This window comes from Saimiri boliviensis, chromosome 6, assembly GCF_048565385.1.
Source record: "Saimiri boliviensis isolate mSaiBol1 chromosome 6, mSaiBol1.pri, whole genome shotgun sequence".
In the NCBI taxonomy this organism is placed as follows: Eukaryota; Metazoa; Chordata; class Mammalia; order Primates; family Cebidae; genus Saimiri; species Saimiri boliviensis.
This window is the reverse complement of record NC_133454.1, coordinates 131,606,748-131,630,809: the sequence shown is the minus strand read 5'-3', so window position 1 is coordinate 131,630,809 and position 24,062 is coordinate 131,606,748. Positions and strand designations below refer to the sequence as shown.

General features: G+C 56.5%; 1 protein-coding gene across 3 annotated transcripts in view; it reads right to left on the bottom strand.

The window, feature by feature from the left end:
* The window catches only part of KCNQ1 (potassium voltage-gated channel subfamily Q member 1), a 393,190-nt gene that overhangs the window by 314,798 nt on the left and 54,330 nt on the right, over positions 1-24,062 (bottom strand). The window contains exon 1 of one of the 3 annotated variants that reach the window (XM_074401856.1): positions 164-422. The exons of 1 other annotated variant lie outside the window; for it this stretch is intronic. In XM_074401856.1, coding sequence (XP_074257957.1) covers positions 164-321 — 158 coding nt within the window. In that variant the 5' untranslated portion in view covers positions 322-422. Of the gene's footprint in view, positions 1-163; positions 423-24,062 lie in introns of those variants that run through there. One more of the 3 variants, XM_074401855.1, reaches the window with a different exon arrangement.

The window sequence follows — 24,062 nt, the reverse complement described above, 5'->3', positions numbered from 1 at the left end:
CTCCTCCCCAGGGCCCCGAGGCTGAGCCACAGAACCCATGAAAGGGAAGGTACAGAGCCCCACCCTGGGGCCAACGCTCTGTGGGCGCGCGGAGAACAGACGGACCGCCTGCTCTGATCCCCGGAACCATAAAGATAAGAGGCTGCTGCCTCTGCAGACGCACCTTCCAGGGCCTGCCCCACCTTCCTCCTGCCTCAGGGGAGACTCCAAGGACCCCCATGGGTCCCCAGCGACAGGACAGCCAGGAAGCGGCCACATGGCTCCAAGGTTCCCTGGAGACACAAACAGAAAGCCACACACAGACCCTGGGGGTGCCAGCATAGGGTGTCCCAGGCTCCTCCCCTCCCTGAGGGTCTGCCATTCCCAGTGGCTTCTAACCCACCCAGGGCAGCCAGGGGTCCTCCTGCATTGCCTTCCTCCCAGCCCCCCGCACTCAGCCGCACCCAGAACCCATCCTCTCCCACCTGTCCAGATGCGCACAGCCCGGCCCACCCTCCCCAGGTCCCCAGAGCCCACAGCAAGCAGGCCACCTCCCTGCACAGCCTGCCCTGGCCCATCCTCCCACGCACAGAGGCTTCTAAGGGAGCTGGGGCTCTGGGGCCAGCTCCACAAGCTCCTGTGGGCAGGGCAATCCTTTCCAGGCCTCTGGCAGCCCCACCCAAAGGCACTTGAGGACTCACTCAGCCAACGACCCTGCTCAGGCCCCCATCCTGGGTTCCTCCCTCCCCACAGCCAGTCCGCTGCTGCAGCCACCACTTCCTCAGCCACCTGCCTCAGCGACACCCTATCCTGCCCACAACACTGGCCAGCTCCACCCGCAGAGCCAACCCCAGCCAGCCCCTGTCTGCACCCTGCCCATCCATTCTCATCTCCCCCTGACCACGGTGCCCACCTCCACCCTCGGGCCCCCAGCCCACATACCCAGCCAGTCAGTGAACCCTCAATGTCACCTCCCAGCATGGTACCACAAGGGCCCCAGACCACCCCAGCTCCTCCCGGCCCTTTTGCCAGTCCTGACTGTGCCTGGCCCAGCCCACCTCAGGCCCCCTGAACCTGCTGCTGCCCAGCCTAGAAGACCAGCTTGAGGGTCCTGCAGGCGGCCCTGTCTCATGGGCAGAGCCCAGCTCCAGCGTCCAACCCTGGCCCCCACAGCACCCCACTGTGTCTTTCATACTCAAGTATTGCCCCTGGGACCAGAGTCTGTTGTCCACCCCCGAGACCATGAGCACCTCAAGAGTGGGGCTGTGGGCTGCAGTCCATGCCCAGCACAGGGCCTGGCACACAGGAGGTGATCAGCCCCATGTGAGCTCCTTCATTTAATCTCTAAGCCCCAAAGTTGCCGCTAGGTCCCTGTCACCATGACCCTTCCTTTGCTTCCTGAGGTTACTCCCTCACTGGGACATTCGACCCAAACATAAGCCTGATCAGCCCTGTGGTTCCCAGGAGCACCTGGAAGCTGGCATGCAGCCCTGCCCTTCCTTGGGCCTCGGTCCCTCCACCCTGCCCGCCCAGAGCTCTGGCTGCATCAACTGCCTGGCATTTGCATGTGAGGTGCTTCCAGCCAGGGACCCTCTCTGCACGCCAACCCTGCACACTGCCTTGGATACTTCCTGCCCAGCTTGGCCAGCATGTTCAGGCCCTGCCAGGCTCCCTCTGGGTGCTCCCACACTGACACCATGCCCTCATTTGTCTCTGGGGCCATAATCCACACAGTGCTGGCCCGGGGTGGGTGCAGAGTACTTTGTTCTACAGACACGGCTGGAGCCTCTGGGACAACCGTGTCGGAGGCCCTCCATAGGGTGAATCTGTGGATCTTACAGGGACACGAGCAAAGGTCAGCCGGGAGCAGGAATGCCCCTCTGCACCGGGCACCATACCGGACGCTGCGAATGGGTTCAGCCTGGCCCACTTTGCCCCAAGCATGCTGCCCACTGCCAGAGCAGGGCTCCCTCCAGGCTCTCAGAAGAGCCTTTGCACCAACCTGCAGGCCCTGGCCCCGAACCCCGCACCCCCAAGGCTGGGCTGGGTCTCTGCCCCTTGCTGGTGCAATGGCCACTCTCCCCACCCCGCCAGGGCTCCCTCCACCACGACTGCCACACCTAATCCTCCTGGGAGTCTGTTTGTTTTGATTTGCAGTGAGTGGGGAAGAAAGATTAGACCCAGCCTGGCTCAGCCACAAGGAAGCAGAGCAGGGGATCCCCGGGCAGGAGATACCGCCTGCCTGCTCCCCAGGCCCACGGGGTGCAGAGGCCCAGGACAGCATCTGCACACAGGGAGGCAGTGCCCACTGGTTGCCTCTCCATGACCATGTGACCCAGGCAGCTTCCCTGCCTCAGTTTCTTCATCAACACAAAGAAGTGGCCACAGAGCTTCTTCCCAGGCTGGGGAGGGACATGTCAGCAGCAGGGAGTCAGGAGTGAGCGTCGACTTCACCCTGAGGCCCTGGATAAGCCTGGAAGCTCCCAGTGCCATCTCCTGCAAAGATGTGGCAAAACCCACCACCCACCAGCGACTGTGGGAGGGTCCACTAAGTTGCTCTCTGTCCAGCAACAGACATTGCTCCCGGGGGCTGCAGGCCACTGCCCGGCGCCCACGCCCCTGCTCACTGACCACAGGCCCAACCAGTGCTAGGCAGACAGTAACACAGACCTGCCCTTCCGTGGGACTCGGTCCCCCCACCCTGCCCATGAGACTCTGCCAGAGTGTGACATCACGACCACTCTGCCATCAAACACATGCTACAGGTAGGGAAACCGAGGCTCCAAGGGCTTCTGAGGTCACAACTGGGATAAACTGAGGAGGAGACAGGACTGCAGCTGGGTTCCCTGACTCAGCACGGTTGGTGCCCTGGAGGCTGGGCCCTGGGACCCTTTGGCCCTTGGCGTGAGACACCTTGCTGGGCTCTGGTCTCGGCGCGCGTGGGCAGGGATGGCGCTGCAGCAAGGGCGGCACAGCTGTGTCCCCGTCACCCAGCTTGGCCTCCGTCCTCCTGCCCTGCAGCTCGGATCCTCCTGCTTCCTTAGAAGAACCCTCGAGATCATGGTGAGGGCTACCCGGGTATGAGCCATCCCCCAGTCACCCTGCAAAGCCCCTTTGGCCAAACACCCTAACCTGTTCATAGGACAAGGACACAGACTCCTCAGGGCCACCGTTCAGCCACGCGGCAGCCACGTCTGCCAGCCACGCGCCCGAATCCACACCACTGCTCCACCCTCTCAGCCACCTGCCGGAAGGCGTCACATACCCCCACTCTCAGATGAGCAAACAGAGTCCTGGGGAGGGAAGGGGGCTGTGGCCTGGACCCAGATCTGCTGACCCTGACGCCCCCAGGCCCAGGCGGAAAGCTTTAAACTTTCAGGACGTGGTGGAAAAGCTGCAAAGCTCCCTCAAGGCAGAGGTGAACGAGCAGCACGGCCCGTCCGCCCCAGAGAACCTCCAGGGTCCAGCCCAGCCCTCAGGGACACTGTGATGTGGACCTGCAACCTGGAGGCTGAGGTAGCCCCACCTCGCAGCCGCTCTTCTGGAAGAGCACAGGCAACACCGCCTGCCGCACCCGCCATCATGGCCTCTCTATTCCTCTGCTGTTTGGGTGACAGCCGGCCATCACGGTGGCTGTTGGTGCCCTCAGCCACGGCACAGAAACAACGAGGGACACTGGTCAGCGACGCTGGTCAGCACCGTGTGCATGGTGCACACTCACATGCCTGGATGATGGCTTGGAAACCTGACGGCCGGGCTGCAGACACCAGGCGCCCGGGCTTTGCGGCACAGATTCCAGCTGCAGCAGCTCTCCTGCCCACGTGCCGCGCTCCGGGGACACATGGGCTCAGGTGTGCGGAATCACTGCAGCGGGAAGATTCCTGATTGGGCCTTTCAGGGAAGACAGGAACTGGCCAGGGAAGACCGCACGCGCCCTGGGCCGGCCCCGCAGAGGGCACCCACGCGGACGTCCACCCCAGCCCTCTGGGCAGAGGTGCCTGGGGAAAGCCCCACGCAGTGGAATCGCAGCTGAGGCAGAAGACAGCGTTCCAGGCCCAGGGAACGTTCCCCTGCAGGCCGGGCAGATGGTGGAGGTGGGTGCCCCTGGGCCAGGCTGCTGTCAGCCTTGCCATATCCTGAAGCCTAAACAATTCTTTTGATATTTCCATATGCAGTGCTAGCCTCAGAAGGAATGATATGATAAAGCTTACTTTTATCTACTCCAGATAAAAAGGTTTACCTAATTTATCACTTTATCTATTCTTGTCTTGGGCAGAGCTGGGACCCTCACAGGTGGTAGGCTGGATGTCCGACATGCAGACAGGGCTGTCCCTGCCCTGGAGTGACTCAGGGCCTGGGGTGCCTGTGCCCTCCCCCGCCTCCACAGGGCCACCCGCCACCCCCTCTGCCTCAGCTCCAAAGCCAGGCAGTCACAGCCCCTGACTCCACAGAGCCGGGAAACTGAGGCCCTGGGAAAGGAGAATCCTATGTGTGTTCTGAACTCAGAGTGGGAGGCAGGGCAGGCTGGTGAGGGGGTCGGGAGAGAAGACTATGTGGTCCCCTGAATACTATCCCAGCTGAGCACCCAGGAAGGTGTGGTCATGGGGGGGTTTGCCACAAGAGTGGGGAGCCCACTACATCCCAGGAGACAACCCCCTACTTGTTCTCCTTGACGGCAAATTGGCCTCAGGAGCAGTGACGGGCCTGGCGTCCAGTGAGTTATGTGACACCATTTCAGCATCTCAGCACTGGGTGCCCAGGAGTACGGAGAAGGCAGGGGCCCTCCCAGGGCCGTAGCCTGAGACGCTGCAGGAGGGCTCTTCGGGGTGCAGGCAGCAGGCCTGCCTGGGCTCCACGGCTGAGACGGCCTGGGGCCACAGTGAGCTGAAGCTGGGACTCCACAGCCTGCTGTCACACACATGGGCACCCCTGAGCAGTGCCTCTAAATGGGCCGGGTCGATCCTGGTGACCGCCAAGTGAATCCACCGCCAAGTGAATCCAGTTCAGGTGGAGGACGTGCCGGGACTCAGACCTTGCATGCCCACTCAGGGACAGGCCCCACACAGTGTGTGACAGCCTCTTTAGCCCAGGGGGGTGTTTTATAAGCCTGAGGTGTTTCCCAATAAAGCCGAGAAAGCGTAAAGAGAGCTGCCTACTTCACGTGCAGAGACACGTGAGCAGTTTGAGGGGCACCCTTGAACTCCGGCTCGCTCCTGCACCCCGGAGCTCACCCAGGGTCGAAGCTGAAACCCCGGGGCGTGTGACCACTGGAGCGTTCCACAGAACTTTGCTCTCTCAGCTCCATATGCTTAATTTCTTGAGTCTATAAACATAAAAGTTATGTGAATACCTGAAGAGTTTTGTCAGTCTGAAAAGCATCACGCGTGGAAGGACATGAGCATGGAGGAGCTTTGGGGACAGAGCGCCGGTCACAGAAGCGCGAACGCTACAGGGCTCCACTCGGGAGTCACCCAGAGCAGCCAAATCCACAGTCGCAGGGAGGAGGACGGCGGGGCTGGGGGAGGGGGGAATCTGTGGACACAGAGAGCCAGATGGCCAGGCCGGGGAGAGGCAGGTCCCTGGTCACGCAGGACGGCGGGGCTGGGGAGAGGGAGCGGCGTTTCATGGGTGCAGAGTCTGTTTGCGAAGAGATATTTTGGTGTGGATGGTGTTGACGGCTACACAGCCACGTCAGTGTACCTGATGCCACTGAACTGTGACCTAACAAAGAGCAAAGATGGTAAGTTTTGTGTTACGTGTATTTTATCACAATAAAAAACATTTTTTAAAGGAAACGGTAAATAGCATTCATAGAGCAAGCATCAGAGTGTTGAAAATGTTCTCGCCTGGTGCAGCGGCTCACGCCTGTAATCCCAGCACTTTGGGAGGCTGAGGCGGGTACATAAACCTGAGGTCGGGAGTTCAAGACCGGCCTGATCAACATGGAGAAACCCTGTCTCTACTAAAAATACAAAAATTAGCCGGGTGTGGTGGTGGTGGCACATGCCTGTAATCCCAGCTACTGGGGAGGCTGAGGCAGGAGAATCACTTCAATCTGGGAGGCCGAGGTTGTGGCGAGCTGAGGTTGCACCATTGCACTCCAGCCTGGGCAACAAGAGGGAAACTCTGTCTCGAAAGGAAAGAAGGAAAAAAGGAAAGAAGGAAGGAAGGAAAGAAGGAAGGAGGGAGGGAGGGAGGGAGGGAGGGGGGAGGGAGGGAGGGAGGGAGGGGGGAGGGATGGAGGGAGGGAGGGAGGGAGGGAGGAAGGAAGGAAGGAAAATGTTCCAGGTGGCTGGTGAATGAGGTCAAGCAATGTTCAAAGACCCCTACTGGGGACGGGACCTTGCCAGGCTGATAAGCAGACAATGAGTTTGTGAGGTGAATCTAAAGCCAAAGGCCGGCTAGGGCCTTGAATGTGCAACTTCAAGGGAATAAACATCGATGCTTAAACCACAACTAGGGGCTTTTCTTAAAGAAGAAAAAACAAAAGTCATCCTGGGAGATTCCAAGTGCCTCTGAAGCCCACGTGCCCAGGGGCAGAGGTCTCAGGGCCTGCCAGGGCTACACTCCAGGGCTGAATCCACACCTCAGAAAGAGCTACCAGCTGGCCAAGCCCCACACCACTGGCTGTCATCGGGAAGCCTCAGCAGGGTTTGGGGGTCACCAAGGCTCCTACCTGTTCACCTGCTTCCTGGTGCTGCATGGGTCAGGGGTCAGGCATCTCCTGATCCCTCCCAGAGGGGCAAGTCCAGCCCACACTGAGGGCCCCATGCTGGGCTGGACACTGGGCACGGGATCCCCCTCCAGGCCCCACATGGAAAGTACCACATCATGGAAGCCCCAGTGAGGAGCTGGAAGCCCTGGTGAGGCACATCTGGTCCCAGGCTGCCCCCTGGAACCCCCCGGATTGGGGAGCAGGAGGCACTGCCAGCTGATGGGGACACTGAGGCTGAGACACAGCAGGAGACATGCCCGGACAGGCCGACTCCAGGGCCCCTGGCCCCACCACCCGGTGCCATGGTTCTGGGGCAGGAATGCGACATCAGGCCCTGTGTTGTCCTGGGTGGGGGTGGGGGCAACAGGGCCCGTTCCAGCCTCTGGGGGCTCCTGTGTCATGGTTATGTGGCAACATTACTCTTCTGTGCAGCATGTGGCCAGATCCTCCTTCGTGGAATCTGTCCTTTTAGGAGGACACGTGTCACTGGACTTGGGCCCCCTCGGTGATGCAATCATGCCTCTCCAGACCCTCCGCCTCAGCAGCAAAGGGGCTTCCTCTAGATCAGGTCACATTCGCAGCTTCCAGGGACAGAAACCAACATCTTGAGGACCACCACCTGACCTGCTAGGATGTATGATGAGCATTTAATATGTTACTTAGGATGATAATTAGTGGCAGATTTTGAATTCTTAAACAGCAGAATTAGGTATCGTCAAAAACATATATTAGGTTTTTTGGTTTTCTGAGACAGGGTCTCACTCTGTCGCCCAGGCTGGGGGACGGTGGCATGATACTGGCTCACTGTAGCCTCAATTTCCCGGCCTCAAGCAATCCTCTAACCTCGGTCTCCAAAAGTGCTGGGATTAGAGGTGTGAGCCACCGTGCCCGGCCTAGTGTCTTCATTTTTAAAACATAATTCAAAATGTACTCAGTTTCCTTCTCCTTCTCTCACCTCCAGATCCTTAAAGGAAATGCATCTGCAAAGACTCTTTTAAAAAAAGGGTCACGTCCATTTGTACTGGGGTCAGTACAGGGACGTCTCTCACCATTCAGCCCGAAGGGCACCACCCAAACCCTGTCATGCTGGAGAGAAGGGAGCTGGGTGACGGCTCCCAGCACAGGTGAGACCCGGCTGGCCCGTCTGCGTCAGGCAGCTGCCATGACAGGAGCAGGTCTGAGCGGCTCCCTAGCACCCGGCCCCTCAGGGACTGCCATTTCTCACCAGAATGGCAACAGCTGGCCCCCAACCACTGCCCCTCAGGCCACCACACAGAACCCTGTCTGCCATTGTCCACACTGGCCGGCTGCGGCGGGGGCTTACTACAGGGCACAACCCACAGAGGGACTGTGGATGTGATCCGCACCCGCCGACAGACCCACAACCTGGGACTCCCAGTCCACTCCAGGCACACGGACGCCTCCCCGCCAGGTCAGGCCTCCCAGACCCAGGGCTCCTGTGACCACCCCGAGCTTCACACTGTCTTCAACTGAGGTTTGTTCTGCAGCAGCCTGAGTCTCATTTCTTTAAAACGTTCCCGAAGGCCACGCGATACACAGCCTGAAGGCCGTGACAATGGGTGGCTCGATGTGGCCGGGGGTAAGATTTCTGCCCCCATTGTCTCCCAAAGCCCTAAGTGTGCTGCCCCCATTAGACACAGACGTCAGCCCGCCTGTCAAGGACCCATCAGGAGATTAAACCTGTGTCCTGCAGCAGGACCAAGGCTGTCCTCGGCCTCTTGGGGTTTCAGCCGACACTTTTTCTAAAACAGATCTGGACTGGGAACCCCAAGCAACGGGCCCCTCCCTGCTAGCTTTCGGCTGGGTCCGCACGGAGCTCCTGTGCCTGCAGCACCTCCCCAGAGGCTGGTCCCTCTGCTGGGGCCACCAGGCCCACACCCCAGCTGCAGCCCACTCCTCTGTCTCTCCTGTGCCAGGCAGTGTCTACTGGCAGCCAGAGCCATTGGGAAAGTGTGAATCCTGTCAGGCCCTTCCCATGTTACAAGACTGCCACATGAAGACTGGACCCCAAGCCCTCCTGGGGAGGCCCTGGCCCGGCTTCCCCGCCAGGCTATCAGGAGGCCACCGGCTCTGGCTCACACAGTTCATGGACCGCTGGGCAGCCACTGCAACCACTGCCTCCCTGACCAGAGCAGGGGCTCCCCAGGCAGGGTCCCACCAGCTGCACCGACCCCCGAGGCCCAGTGCCAGGCTTGGGATGCACGTTTGTGAGGTGTTTGCTGAATGACTGATGGTGTGAATGAATGTTGAGGCTAAACCCGGAAGCTCAGTGAATGAAGTCTCAGCGCTGCCTCCTCCGTGCAGGCCTCTGAGGTGAATCTAGGAGTGCGAGGAAGCTCCTTACGCTCTGCTCTTTTCCCTCCTGTCCTGCCCCACCCTACAGGCACAGCCTGGCCCCGTGTGGCCTTTGAGCAGGACGTGGCACTAAAGCTGCGTTCTGGAACCCCCAACCCCAGGCTCATGCCAACAGCTCAGGTTGGCAGGTCACTGGGAGCCTCCTGGGGTGGGCTCTGACGTGAGCTGGGGATGCAGGCATGGCCACCCCAGCCGGCAGGTGTGAGCCGGCAGAACATGCAGACACATGCTCCCAGGGCTGTGGTCCCACTGGCCAGACCGGTCCCTCTTCCCTGAAGGAGCAGAGTCTCAGGGGCTGCCCCTAGAAGACCAACTCAGGACAGAGCCAGGAGGCAGGGGGACCCTGCCATCCCACCGGCTGTCACGCCACATGCCTGGACGCCCTGGGACAAGGTCCTGCTTCTCCTTCCATCCTGCCTGAGAGCTGCCAGACAGAGAGGTGAGACACCGCAGGCGAGGCGCGGCCGGGCTCAGCCCATGTGGGACGGGGAACGTGCCCCAGAGCCAACCTGTCCCGGGGCCTCTCAGCCCTGAGCCCCCTTTGGTGCAGATGGAATGCCAGGCCTCCCACCAGAGTCCTCCAGGATGCCCCAGGAGCTTCCCAGCTGGAGATCCACCAGGTGCATGTCGCCCCATCCCCAAGCGCCAGGAACCTCGATGCCCCCGCACCAAGCGGTGACATGTGGGGAGGCAGCGGGATGGGTGCTTCCCTTTTCAATAGCCTTGCAGGGTGGGGACTGCGGGGTCCAGCTAAGCATGGGACTCCTAGACACTCAGACTATGCAGTGGGGATGACGGCTGGCCCTGCCTGGCACCTGCTGAGGGCTCATTCCCATCTCACCCTGACGTCCAGGGCCCTCACCTCAGTGCAGAGCCTGGAGCTGGGGTCCTGACCCTTCCTTTCTGGGGGCAGCCTGGGGAGCGAATACAGCTGTGCTTGTGGGCCCCACCCCCGCCATCCTGAATGTCACATCAAAACCCTTCAGAGGCATTAGAGGGACAGGTACTGGGGGTCCCTCAGGCTGCAGAGAAACTTCCCAGTGACTCCAGGCACACTCTGGGGGTCAGGGTAAGGCAGGGAGAGATCAGAAGGGGTCAGAACAACGTCCCTTCCCATGAGGAGAGCCCTGTGTGGGCCTGGCACACCTCTGGGCCAGAAAGGAAATGTCCTAGGTGTGGTGGCAGGTAGCCTCTGTGGCAATACTGGGCCGGGCACGGCTGTGTCCTAATAAAACTTTATCAACAAAATCAGGTGGTGGCTGTAGCATAAGGACCCTGGCGCAGAGGACTGCCGAGAACCCAGGGCTCTGGCAGGATGGCGCGGGTGTCTGCACATGAGTGTGGGTTTCGTGGGACCCGCTACACAGTCAGGAGTACCCAACAGCAGCATGTAAACATCAGGCTGAGGGCAACCGAATCAGGACCGTCTGGCTCCCTGTCCATCTCAAGGGCTTTCTGGAGGCCAGTCTTGAGCCCAGAGTTTGATAATTCAAACACCAGGAACGTTCGCCCCCAGAGCTGGGAGCCACATCTTTACAAACAGGCTCTACAGTGGCCCTGCCAAGAAGCCCAGTGGGTCAGTGTCCCAGGCATGAGGAGAGTCTGGGACTGAGCCATTTAAAGCCCCTTCCTCCTGTCAACTCTAAACCTCATGAGGAGCCTGAGAAGTTGACCCGTCCCTCATTCACAGGTGAGGAGGAAGCTCAGAGAGGTTAAGGGACCTGCCTTGAGTCACACAGCACTGAACAGTCGGCAAGAACTGGACTCCGGGTCTGCCTGACAGCAGCACAGGCCCCCACTGCACCTTGAAGCCCCCTGGGAAACAACGTAGAAGGAAACCTGGAGTGGTTGGCATCCAGGCATCCGGGCATCCGGGCAGCCTGGCCTTCCAGAGGGAGATTCCAGCAGGAGCTCTGGCTTGGGGGTGGGTGGATAGGTCCAGGGGCTCAGTGAGGAGAGCTGTGGGGTGCCCGGCCCCTGGGGTTGGGGCTGTCACTGCAGCCATGACACACACAGGGGTGGCCAGGGCCCCAGGAGAGGATGGGGTGGCCAGGCTCTGGGGTACAAGCAGGTAAAGCATGAGCTTCTCCGGGGCCCAGAGGGTGGTGCAGGTGGCTGGGCAGACGGACAAGCCCGCCAGGGCCGAGGGCTGCTGGGGACAGGGCTCTGCACTCCCAGGGCAGCCACACGAAGCCTGGCTCCCTGGGCTGTGATAAGACACCCGCAGAGAGTATATTTAGAAGGCGCCGGGAGGACAAACTGAAGCGACCCCATGGCTGTGGCCCTGTCTGCCCGAGGATACTCGTCTCGGTGAGAGGCCTGCATGGGGTGGGGAGGGGCTGGGCAGGCCTCATGTAGCTGTGCACCCCTAGCCCGGGCACAGCCTGGTCCCAGCATCCTGCCCCCTCCACGCCCACTGATGGCAGGGGTGCTGTCCTGGAGTAGAGGGTGGTGGTCTCACGGGGATGGGTGGGAGGGGTGGACGAGCGAGCAGGGGCCCGGCCTACGGCTTTAGAGCCTCCGAGAGGGGAATGACATCGTGTGCTCCGCAGCAGCATGGACGGAGCTGGAGGCCGTGATCCTCAGCGAACTGACACAGACAGAAAATCAAACACGGCGCGTTCTCGCTCATGAGTGGAAGCCGGACAGGTGGTACGCTTGGACGGAAAGACGGAGAAGGGTCATTCTGGGACTCCGAAGGGGAGCGGGGAGGGTTACAAATTACCTGTCGGGTATAATGTCCGACATCCGGCTGACGGGCGCACGAGACGCCCAAACCCCACCACCGAGCACGTGATAGCCACGTGACACAAGCACGTGCACGCCTTGAATCCAAAATAAAATAACGTACAAAATAAAAAGACCGAGGAAGCCGGCAGAGCTCCCGGAGCACCTCCGCTCGGGAAAGGGGCGCGGTGAGGAAGGACAGCGAAGGCCTCAGGGGCCCTGTAGCCGCAGGCAGCCAGGTCAACGCAACCCACCAGTGGCTCAGGGTGTGGGTCCCTATGGTTCATCCTGACTCAGGAAAGTCCCTCCTCACGTCTAGCCCAAGTCTTTCTTGCTGTAGCTTGGTCTCCTGCATAGGGAAAACTCCTACCCACTACAGAGAACACAGGGTGTCCCTGGAAACGCAGCTGCTGTTTGGCCTCCCTGAGCCTCAGTTTCCCCACTGGGACATGGGAATGCATCAAGGGTACCTGGCAACCCGAGCCACGTTCGTTCTCAAATTGGCTGCAGCCACACCTCAATATTACAGAGACGGGGCAGCCCTGGGCTCCGGGACCACAGGCACCTGGCAAGATGCCACCAGGCTCTATGACCACGCTAAGAGCAAGCTGGGAGAAGCCGGTGTCCTGCATGGCACCGTGCCCTGGCCAGTTCCCTTCTTCTCACTGCCTTGTTGGCTGACAGCAAGGTAAGGGGTGATGATGGTGGGGGAGGGGGTCGTCTCCCTGTCCATGGTGGGGGCCAAGCCCAGAACTGAGGGCAGCTTGGGCTGGGGAAGCTGACCAGGGCAACAGGCGTGACCTGCACACCCTCCGACGGAGACAAGAGTCCTCCATTGTCACCACGGGGCCCAGGAGCCCCCTGCCTTTCTGAGCAGCTGGGTGAGCCAGCATGGGACAAACCCCATGCACACCTTGCAGGCTGGGGGGTATCACAGGCCTTGAAATAGGCAGGTGGGGCTTTTGCCAGGCAGGTGAATCCTCTTTCTGCACCTGGCCCTCCTCCCTTTTCCAGCACCATTGGAAGGGGAAATCAGGGAGGGCTTCTCAGAGGTGGAGGCCCAGTTCAGGCAGAGAGAATGGCAGCCTGTGCAGAGCCCAGAGGAGAGGGACAAACCCAACCTGCAGGGACGGAGGGAACTCAGGAGTGGCAGAGAAGCAGCGGCCGGCGTGGCTGGGACGCCCCAGGCTCTGGTGATGGAGGCTCCCGACAGCAGGCGGGTGGCTGTCTCTCCCAGTAGGTCCCAGCGTGGTGGGCTAGTGTCTGTGGAGCCCTGAACAGGGCACGGATGCCCTGGGCCTAGCAGGGACCTCAGGCTGGCAGGTGCTTGGGCCTGGGGAAGAGGGCCCAAGACCCCCGAGGCTCTGTGGCTCTGAGGGACTGCCCAGTACTCCGAGGGAAGGGCAGGTGGCTCCCGTCCCAGACACTCGCCTTGATCTGCAGGGCAAACAGCTGCCTACCCTCATGTCCCATGGGGCCCTTGAGGTCATGGAACATTTCCAACTGAGTCCTGAACTGACATTCAGACATAGTCTCTACATGAGCATAGCAGGGGATGGCCAGGAAGAGCAACCAGGGCCTAGGTGAGCGGTGGCCCCTGGAGTTGTGCAATGACATAGCCAGGAGAGTACAAAGGTCCCGGTGGGGTCCCTGCACCCACATCACACAGGGTCAGGATTCCCCAGACGAGACCTGGTGGCTCAGAGCGCAGCACAGCGTCACGGCTTTCTCCTCGGGAGCTCTCTCCTCGGGGACCGCTCTTCACAGCGAGGGGCCAGGACACAAGCAGCCTCCTTCCTGAGCCACCTGCTCTCCATCCTCTCAAGGTCCCCACTCAGGGCCACCACTGGTCATGGAGAACAACAAACCTTGTTTGTTTGTTTGTTTGTTTGAGAGTCTGGCTCTGTCACACAGACTGGAGTGCAGTGGCGCAATCTGAGCTCACTGCAACCTCCACCCCTAAGGCTCAAGTGATCCTCACACCTCAGCCTCCAGAGTAGCTGGGACTACAGATATGAGCCACCACACCCAGCTAATTTTGGTATTTTCAGTAGAGACAGGGTTTCACCATGTTGCCCAGGCTGGTCTCAAACTCCTGGGCTCAAGTAATCCACTTGCCTTGGCCTCCCCAAACGCTGAGATTACAGGCGTGAGGGCCCGCTGCTCCAGGGCCCACTGCCTCTCCCAGAGCCAGGGCTCATAAAGCCCCATCATCTGCTCCCCAAGACCCTGGGCCAGGAAAATCCTCTGCTGACACAGCACAGATCCCGTGGAGGGGACAGCCCACCTTGGGGAGCGGGACATGACAACCCCCACAGCTAGGGGTGCTTCCTCAATGGAGTTGTTCACCTGAACTCCAGGCGGGCAGGCAGGTGCCCCCAGCCTCCACTAGTGGTGGCCCTGAGGTACCCACCGTGAGAGCAGGCTGGCCCAGAGAGTGCCGCCCCAGGCACCCAGGGACCCAGCCCAGCTCAGCCTCAGGCCCGACATCCCCGCTCAGAGAGCAAGAGGTGGCCAGAGAGGCTTGGGGCAGGGCTGCACATGCCCAGAAGCCACTTTGGGACACTTCAACTCACACCCCACTGGCCCCATGCGGTCACAGCCACCTGCCTTGAGGGAATGCTGGGAGGGGTTGTCATTCCGGGTGGCCGTATGTCCCACTGGAAATCCGGGGGTGTCGGGGCAAGGCTGAGGGGAAATGGGGATTCAGCGGGGGAGGTGGAGATGCTGGGGTGGGAGGGAGGCGGTTCCCCTGGCTGCCCGTCCCAGGAGCACTTTTCTGTGGAGCCCCGTGGTCCCAGGCATCGGCGGGGGATGCAGAGGTAGGGACAGGCTGCGGCCCTCTCCCGCCGTGGCTCCAGCACCTGTTGGCCCCAAGTCCAGGGAAGGCAGAACATGTGCAGTTATTGTCACGGGGCGGGCGGGCCGAGAGGTGAGCAAGCTTAAAGCCCAGGTTTTATGCAAATCTCGTTCGGCTGAGGGTGCGTGGCCCACGGAAGGCTGTGGCACATGGCAGGCGCCTAACCCAGGGATGAGACACAAATCTTGCACACCGGGCCGGCAGCGCAGCCCCTGACGTCTCTGCCCGCCAGGAAGGAGCCCCGTTTCCTTTCCCCAGCTGGCCTGAGACCAACCCTCACGCTTCCTCTGCTCTGTTTCCTTATGCCCTGTCCACGCTCACTCTGACCTGTGGCCTCCACCAGGGAAAACCGCAGGTTTTTCCCTGCACAGGGGGCTGCAGGCCAGGCCGGGCTCCACAGGGCAGATTGAGGGGCCCCCATGTGGCCAAGCAGCCCTCCCTGGGCTTCTGCATGGAGGTTTCTGGCTCACAGCGGACCTTCTGGGCCACGATTCCATGTGGGGCCACGCAGAACCAGGCCTGGCTTTCACCAAATCCAGGAGCCACTCACGGGCTTGGAAGGAGGAGGTGGCTGATTTTGCCACGGGCCTGGCCTGGGGTGTGGCTTTATTCAAGCACAGATGCATTTAGCAGTTTTATTTCTGTCTCAGTATCCTCAGTGCTGCCCAAAAGGAGCCCAGCTCTGGCAGGAGGGGCAGGTTGGCACCTCTACGCAGCGGCCGGGAGCATGGAGACCCCTCACCATCACCTGCCACAAACTCCCAGTCATGGAGGGTGGACTCCCAGGCCACAGACTGACCAGGACTCAGTGAAGCCATGTTGCCACCCACGCAGAGACTGACGCTGAAAGGCGCCTGGGCCTGACAAGGCGGTTCTGGTTCCATGGGGGTGCCAGAGAGGGAGGGGGCATTCAGAAACAGGAATCAGGTGGTGCCCATTGCCTCCCCAGGAAGCCCTCCTGTCTGTCACTTCTGGCCCTCCTGCCAGGCCCAGCAGGGGCCGCCCCTTCTGCACCCCATGTTTCCTCCCCTTCAGTGATAGCCACACCCAAGCCGCATCCCACAAGAGCCACATCCCACTCCTGGCTTTTGTCCCTGCTGCCCCCAACCCAGAAGCATGTGGTGTGTGTGTCTGGCATCACGCTGGGCTCCAGGGAGCAGCGACAGACGACAGACATAGGGAGAGAGAAAAGACAGCAGAAAACAAATGCACGCAACAACCAGTAATGGGGAAAAGAGAAAGGGCGACGTCTCGGACAGCGGCCGGGCAAGAGGGCTGCCCTGGGAGGCGGTGTGGGATCTGAGTCGGGTGCAGAGTTGGGGGCAGACCCTGCAGGCAGAGAAACTGCATATGCAGAAGCCCCTGGGTATGGCCTGGCCTGAGTGATGGGAGCAGAATGACGGGCAGGGAGTCACTCACACTGCGGTAGGACGGCCTCCCGGGCCCAGGAGCAACATCTGAGTGTACCAGTGACCCAGGACCCGCAGGCAGGCTGTGGCCTAGAATCTGCTGCTAATCAGAGAAGTGCCTGGCCTGGGCCTCAGAGGCTCAGCTGGAAGGAACAGTGGGACAATACCAGCGTCACTTTCATGAACGCTGCCCCAAAAGCAGAGAAAGCCCAACAAACTTATGTGTTTGTCTGTTTGTTTGTTTGAGACAAGGTCTGGCTCTGTCACCCAGAGTGCAGGGCACAATCTGAGCTCACTGCAACCTCCATCCCTAAGGCTCAAGCGATCCTCCCACCTCAGCCTCCAGAGCAGCTGGGACTACAGCTGTGAGCTACCACATCCAGCTAATTTTTGTGTTTTCAGTAGAGACGGGTTTCACCATGTTGCCCAGGCTGCTCTCAAACTCCTGAGCTCAGCAGTGAACTTGCCTCAGCCTCCCCAAATGCTGAGATTACAGGCATGAGCCGCCACGCCCAACAAACTTTTATTGATTTATTTAATCTTTTTGGTACAGGGTCTCGCTCTGTCACCCAGGCTGGAGTGGGGTGGCATGATCATAGCTTGCTGCAGCCTTGAACTCCTGGGCTCAAGTGATTCTCCCACCTCAGCCTCCTGAGTAGTTGGGACCACAGGTATGTGCCAGCACAGCTGGCTAATATTAATAATTTTTTTTTGATTTGGGGTCTTGCTGTGTTGCCCAGGCTGGTCTCAAACTCCTAGGTTCAAGCAATCCTCTCACCTTGGCCTCCCAATGTGCCAGAATGACAGGTCTGGGGCACCACGACCGATCTCAATAAGCCTTTAAACACCAGGAAACCAAAGTCAGATGCCAAGCCACATCTAAAGAGAGAGGCGGCCTTGGCAGTGGGTCTGTTCCTGGTTGTCACCTGTCATCTCCATGGGCATTTCCCAGGCCAGGCTGCTCACGTCACCACTGACTGGCCCTGCCAGGGTTCCCTGCCTATGCTCCCCAGTCCACTTGGCTCAGTAGCTGCCCGGCCCCGCTCCCCACCCCCGGAAGCCCCTTGTCTTTCTCTATCCCAGGACTGTCTCCTGGCCCAGACCCAGGCAGCTCACAGCCGAGGAGGAACAAAGCAGAGGAAAGGGACGCGGCGTGACGTGCCGGGAGTGAAACGCCAGCACCTCTGCGGCCATCGGGGACCATGGCCTGCCCCACTGCCCTCTCACCCGACCTGGAGCTGCCTCTTCCTGCCTGCCTCCCAGAATAGCAGGGCACATCCTCTGAGCAGGCTGCCTTGTCTTCCCCCACCCTTCTGCCAAGGACAGAGACTCCTTCCAGGACACCGAATTCCCCCCACACAGTCCACACCCAGCCTCCCAGCCACCGGCCACTCACTGGAGCAAAGAGCCCAGTCTAGCCTTTGACAGGAAGAGGGGGTTTGCCAGGCAAGCAGGTGCAGACATGAACTTGAACATGGCGGAGAAGCAATGGTGACGCCGAGGGAAGGGGAGCCTGGGATCCTACTAGCCCCTTCCCCAGAGTCCAGAGCCGAAATTTTCAGTTTCATGAAACAGCAAATAAAAGCCTTGAGATAACTGCTGTCTCCCAAGCTATGCTGTGTGCTTTCGGTAGCAGAGTCCTTCCCCCAGGGACTCCCCAAATCTCTCTAGTACGGGGCATGTGTTGTACTAATTTCAAGGCTTCTATTTCACCCTGAGCAATACCTCCTCTTCCAGGAAGCCTTCCAGATTGCTCAGTCAAATCCGATGCAGACTTCACACACACTTACCCAGCGCTGTGCCCCCTTCCCCACAGCCCTCGCCCAACTGGAGCTCTGCTTTCTTCGTTTGCCTCTATGACTGTAGGGTGCCCTCCAGTGCCCATGGGGGCCAAGGTGTGTGCATCAGGAACACAGGTGTGGAAGGAGCACGCATTCATCTGTGACTTTCCTCAGCCCTCCTCAAGCCTGTGTGAGAGCAGGGGAATTGATGCCTTTCTTCCTAAAATGCTGAGTTCAACAGTCTTGCCCATCCCTCCATTTGGGGAGTTTCTATAGAGGAAGCTGGGTGGTCACTGCCATCTTTGAGGATTCCCTGGGGGTCTCTGAGCAACAACAGAAGATCTGAGCTCCCCACACCCTCCGTGCTCTGAGAAGCTCACCTGCTGGTCTCCTGAGGCCCTGTGAGCCAGGAGAGACCCCCCCCCCACCCCACCTCCTGGGTGTATCATCACCCTCTCTGCATGGCACAGGGACACTCGACTCAGGACCCACATTCCTCCCCGTGCAGAACAGCCAGGTCCTGGAAGCTGTGTCCTAACCCGAGGTGCAGCGTCCAGGGCACTGTCTGGCAGTGCTTCCCAAAGCCTGCCCTGCCGAGCCCAGGCTCCAGGACAACGATAGACTCCTGGCCTGAAAAGCCTTTCCAAGTCACATCTATGCCGGGTAATGGCAAGTCAGACAAGCCACAGGAACCTGAAGACCCTTGGTTGGTGAACCTCAAACATGTGTGCCTAGTGTTTGCAAACCTCACTTTCATCAGCAGCGTCCTGGGAACACCCAGTGCCAGTGCCATGGGGCGAAGGCAGCGCTGACCCCTGCCGGGGCCCAGGCCGGCTCCGTGGGGCTGAGTGGGTGTTTGTGCATGAGAGGTTGCAGGGCAGGGTCCCAGCCTCCACGTACAGGGCCAGGATCCACCAGGACCCAGACTCCCACATGCGTATGTGGAATAAAACTCACAACCCCACGTCACCAAGTCAAGGCCAGTTCCGAAACCTCTCAGGAGCTCAACACAGAGGATCCCTCGTTCTTCCTCCACCGCCCCCTGAGGAGGCTACAGGACACCACGCTCCCAGGCTTGTCTTCCTTGCCTTCAGCCTCCATGGCTTCCATCATGTGGCCCTCACCCTCTGCCCTTCCACCCACCCAGGCCCTGGGAGGTCCTGTCCAGTCCACCGCTCCCATGTCATGTGCACACTGATGTCTCCCCCAGCCTGTGAGCCCAGCCCATGCTCTGTCCCCAGAGCTCTCACCTGCAGGACTTACTGCCTTCAATCTACCTCACCTGGCTGCATCACAAACACCTCCAAAATAACATGTCCCAGCTGGACTCCTCCACCCCAACCCTGACCCGTTTCAGAAAGAGAAAGTGCAGCCTCCCAGATGTGAGGCGTCCTGGGCTGCCTCTTCCTCCCCCTGCACTCGCCATCCCATCTGCCTGCAAACCCTGTTTTCTACAGCAGTGGTCCTGACTTCTCACCCTTCTTTCAAACCCTCTAGAACAAGCCACGTCACCACACCCCACAGCCTCCTGCCTGGTGACCCAACACTCCCTGTTCCACTTAGAGGCCTGGCCGGAGGAGCCTCATGAAGCTCCGGCCAGTGAGGTGAACTTCTACCGGAGAGGCCCCAGGCCACCATCTGAGAAAAGATGACCTTAGATCATGCACAAGAGCAGACTCGAGGCCCCAAACTTCTAGAAGAAAACACGGTGGATTCCCCTTAACCTCGGTGGAGGGAAAGTCTCTCAACTGTGACCCTTAATCCAGAGGCAGGGGAAAGAAGCGTGGTCAATGTGATGACACGAACATGCAAAATTTATCATAGCAAAAAGCACCGTGAGCAAAGTCAAAGACAAGTGACCAGCTGGGAAAAAACATTCCCATTAGCCCAGACGAATGTTCCCACAGTATAAATAACTTAGTAACGGAGAGGCCCCGAACCAAAACCCAATCGAAGAAGTTGGAAATGAGAAGACAGACGATTTAAAATACACACACACGTGACTTTTAGATGCACAAAAGGCACTCGATGTCAACGTAATTATAGAAATGCAGAGGAAAACAAAGCGACGGACCTGGCGAAAGTAAAGTCACGTGACAGCACAGTGCAGGCGCAGCTGCAGGGAAAGCGGCATGCTCACACGTCGCCGGGGGATGCAAACGCACAGCCGTTCCGGAGGGACATCTGGCCGTACCCTGCAAAACCACATGCTTCTCTTTCAGCCCAGCACCCCCACGTCTAGGAATCTGCCCTCTCTGCTTTACTTTTGCCAGGTCCATAGCTTTGTTTTCGTCTGTATTTCTACAATTGCATGGACACATTAAATTTTACGAAAATGTAAAGTCTGTACAGCAAAAGGTAAGACTGGCATTGGCAACATATGCATGATCCGACTACATGCTGTCTGCTAGAGACTCATGTTAGAGCCAGAGACACAAGGAGATTGCAAGTGACAGGACAGAGAAAGACGGTCCATGCAAATCGCAACCCAAAGAGCAGAGTGCTACCCCAACATCAGCCAAAAACAGCTTTATAATAATCTAAAGAGGGTACGAGAGACAAGAGGACACTACATACTAATTAAAGGCTCAACACAGCCAAAGATGTTACAAATAACCATTAACAACGTGTATGTGTCTGACGGCTGACGATCAGAAGATATGAAGCAAAAATTTACAGAACTGAAGGGAGACATCGTTCTACAGCGATGGTTAGAGTCTTCCATACCACTCTCTCAATAATGAAGAGAGCCACCAGACAGAAGATCAGTTACAAAACAGAGGACTTAACACAAGGAGCCACCGAGATCTGAGAAACACACAGAGAACACGTGACCATGACAGTGGCATGTTCATATCAAGTGCATGTGGGAATGTTCCCAGGAGAGGTCAGGCCACGAAATAAGTCTCAAAATACTCAAAAAGATGGGACTGATACAAAGGATCCTCTCCAACAATGGCATAAGGTTAGAAATCAGTAATGGAAGTAAAACGGAAAAATTAACACATTTACGGAAATGAAACAGCACACTCTTAACCAATCAATCAAAGAAAAAGGGTGGCAGAGGGAGGGAGAACCTCAGGATAAATGGTGAATGCATGTGGGGCTTAATACCGAGGTGATGGGTTGGTAGGTGCAGCAAACCACCATGGCACACATTTCCCTATGTAACAAACCTGCATGTCCTACACATATATCCTGGAACTTAAAAAAAAAAAAAAGAGAGAGAAGGGAAATGAGAAAATACTTAAATGCAAATGAAGATGAAAGCCAATGTACCCAAACTTCCTGGGACACCACAAAAGCAGTACTAACTGAAAAATTTAAACCTGTAAGTTCTTTTTCTTTCTGATTTTTGTGGGTACATAGTAGGTGTACTCTCTTTACTTATTTATTTATATTTTTGAGACAGAGTCTCACTCTATCACCCAGGCTGGAGTGCAGTGGCATGATCTCAGCTCACTGCAACATCCAGCTCCTGGATTCGAGTGACTCTTGTGCCTCAGCCACCCAAATAGCTGGGATTAGAGGCGTATGCCACCATATGAAGCTAATGTTTGTATTTTTTGTAGATAAAGGGTTTCACCATGTTGACCCGGCTGACCTTGAACTACTGGCCTCAAGTGATCCACATGCCTTGACCTCCTAAAGTGCCAGGATTACAGATGTGGGCCACTGTGCCCAGCCCTCTTTTAGTTATTTTTAAATGTGTAATTAAATAATTGACTATAGTCACCTGTTGTGCTATCAAATATCAGGTCTTATTTATTTTTTCTTTTTCTTTTTTTTTTTTTTTTTGGTTTCCATTAACCATCTCTACTTTCCTCACAACCCTCACTACCCTTCCCGGCCTCTGGTAACAATCCTTTTACTCTATCTCTATGAGTGCAATTGTTTTAATCTTTATCTCCCACAAATAAGTGAGAACATGTAAAGTCTTGTCTTTCTGTACCTGGCTTATTTCACTTAATATAGTGACCTCCAGTTCCATCCATGTTGTTGCAAACGACATGTTCTCATTCTTTTTCATGGCTGACTAGTAGACCACTGTGTGTACAGACGGCATCGTCTTTATCCTTTCTTCTGTTGATGGACATAGGTTGCTCCCAAATCTTGGCTATTGCGAATAGTGCTGCAATAAACACAGGCATGCGGATGGACTGATTTTCTTTCTTCTGAGTATATAACTTGCAGTGGGATTGCTGGATCACAGGTAGCTATTTTTAGTTTTGAGGAGCCTTGAAACCATTCTCCACAGTGGTTGTACTAACTTAACATTCCCACCAACAGTCGACAAGGGTTCCTCTTCCTTCACATCCTCACTAGCATTCATTATTGCCTGTCTTTCAGATAAAAGCTGTGTGAACTAGGGTGGGGGTGATATCTCATTACAGTTTTCATTTGTATTTCTCTGATGATCAGTGATGTTGTGTGCCTTATCATTTACCTGTTTGTCTTTTTTGAGAAAGTTCTAGTCAGATCTTTTGTCCATCTTTTAATCAGATTATTAGATTTTTTCTTGTACAGTTCTTTGAGCTCCTTATTTATTCTAGTTATGAGTCCCCTGTCAGATGGGCACTTCAGAAATATTTTCTCCCATTCTGCAGGTTGTCTCTTCACTCTGTTTCCTTTGTTGTGCAGAAGCTCTTTAACTTGATGTGAGCCCATTTGTCTCTTTCTGCCTTGGTTTCCTGTGCTTGTGGGGTACTACTCAAGAAATCTTTGCCCACTCCAGTGTCCTGCAGTTTCCCCAATGTCTTTTTAGTAGTTTCACAGTTTGATGTCTTAGATTTAAGTCTTGAATCCATTTCAATTTGTTTTTTTTTTTTTTACATGGTGAGAGATAGGGGTCTAGTTTCATTCTTCTGCATATGGATATCCAGTTTTCTCAGCATCATTTATTGAAGAGACTGTCCATTTCCCAATGTATGTTCTTGGTACCTTTGTCAAAAATGAGTTCATTGTAGATGTATGGATTTGTTTGCTGGATTTTCTATTATGTTCCATTGATCTTCATGTGTTTTTATGGGAGTACATGCTGTTTTGGTTACTATTACTCTGTAGCATAATTGAACTCAGGTAATGTGATTCCTCCAGCTTCGTTCTTTTTGCTCAGGATAGCTTTGGCTATTCTGGGACTTTTGTGATTTGGTCTAAGTTTTAGGATTGTTTTCGCTATTTCTGTGAAGTATGTCGTTGGTATTGTGATAGGGATTGCATTGAATCTGTAGATTGGACAGTACACACATTTTAACAATGCTGATTTTTCCAATCCATGAACATGAAATCTCTTTCCATTTTCTGATCCTCTTCAATTTCTTGCAGCAGTGTATTCCAGTTTTCATTGTGGAGATCTCTCACTTCTTTGGTTAAGTTTATTTCTAGGTATTTTATTTGTAGCTACTGTAAATGGGATTGGTTTTTTGATTTGTTTGTTCATCGTTGGCATGTATGGCATGTAGAAACGCCACTGATTTTTGTATGTTGACTTAGTATCCTGCAACTTTACTGAATGTATCAGTTCTTTTTTTTTTTTTTTTTTTTTTTTTGAGACGGAGTTTCGCTCTTGTTACCCAGGCTGGAGTGCAATGGCGTGATCTCGGCTCACCGCAACCTCCGCCTCCTGGGTTCAGGCAATTCTCCTGGCTCAGCCTCCTGAGTAGCTGGGATTACAGGCACACGCCACCATGCCTAGCTATTTTTTTTGTATTTTTAGTAGAGACGGGGTTTCACCATGTTGACCAGGATGGTCTCGATCTCTTGACCTTGTGATCCACCCGCCTCGGCCTCCCAAAGTGCTGGGATTACAGGCTTGAGCCACCGCGCCCGGTCTGAATGTATCAGTTCTAACGGTTTCTTGGTAGAGTCTTTAGGTTTTTCCAAATATAAGATCATATCATCTGCAAACATCGTTTGACTTCATTCTTTCCAATTTAGATGCCCTTTATTTTTTTTCTCTTGTCCGATTGCTCTAGCGAGGACTTCCACTACTCTGTTAAATAACAGTGATGAAAGTGGGCATCTTTGTCACATACAAGGTTTTAGAGGAAAGGCCTTCAGTTTTTCTCCATTCACTATGTTTCTAGCTGTTGGTCTGTCATAGATGGCTTTGATTATGTTGAGGCATGTTCCTTCTATACCTAGGTTATTTATTTGTTCATTTATTTATTTTTGAGATGGAGTTTTGTTCTTGTTGCCCAGGCTGAAGTGCAATG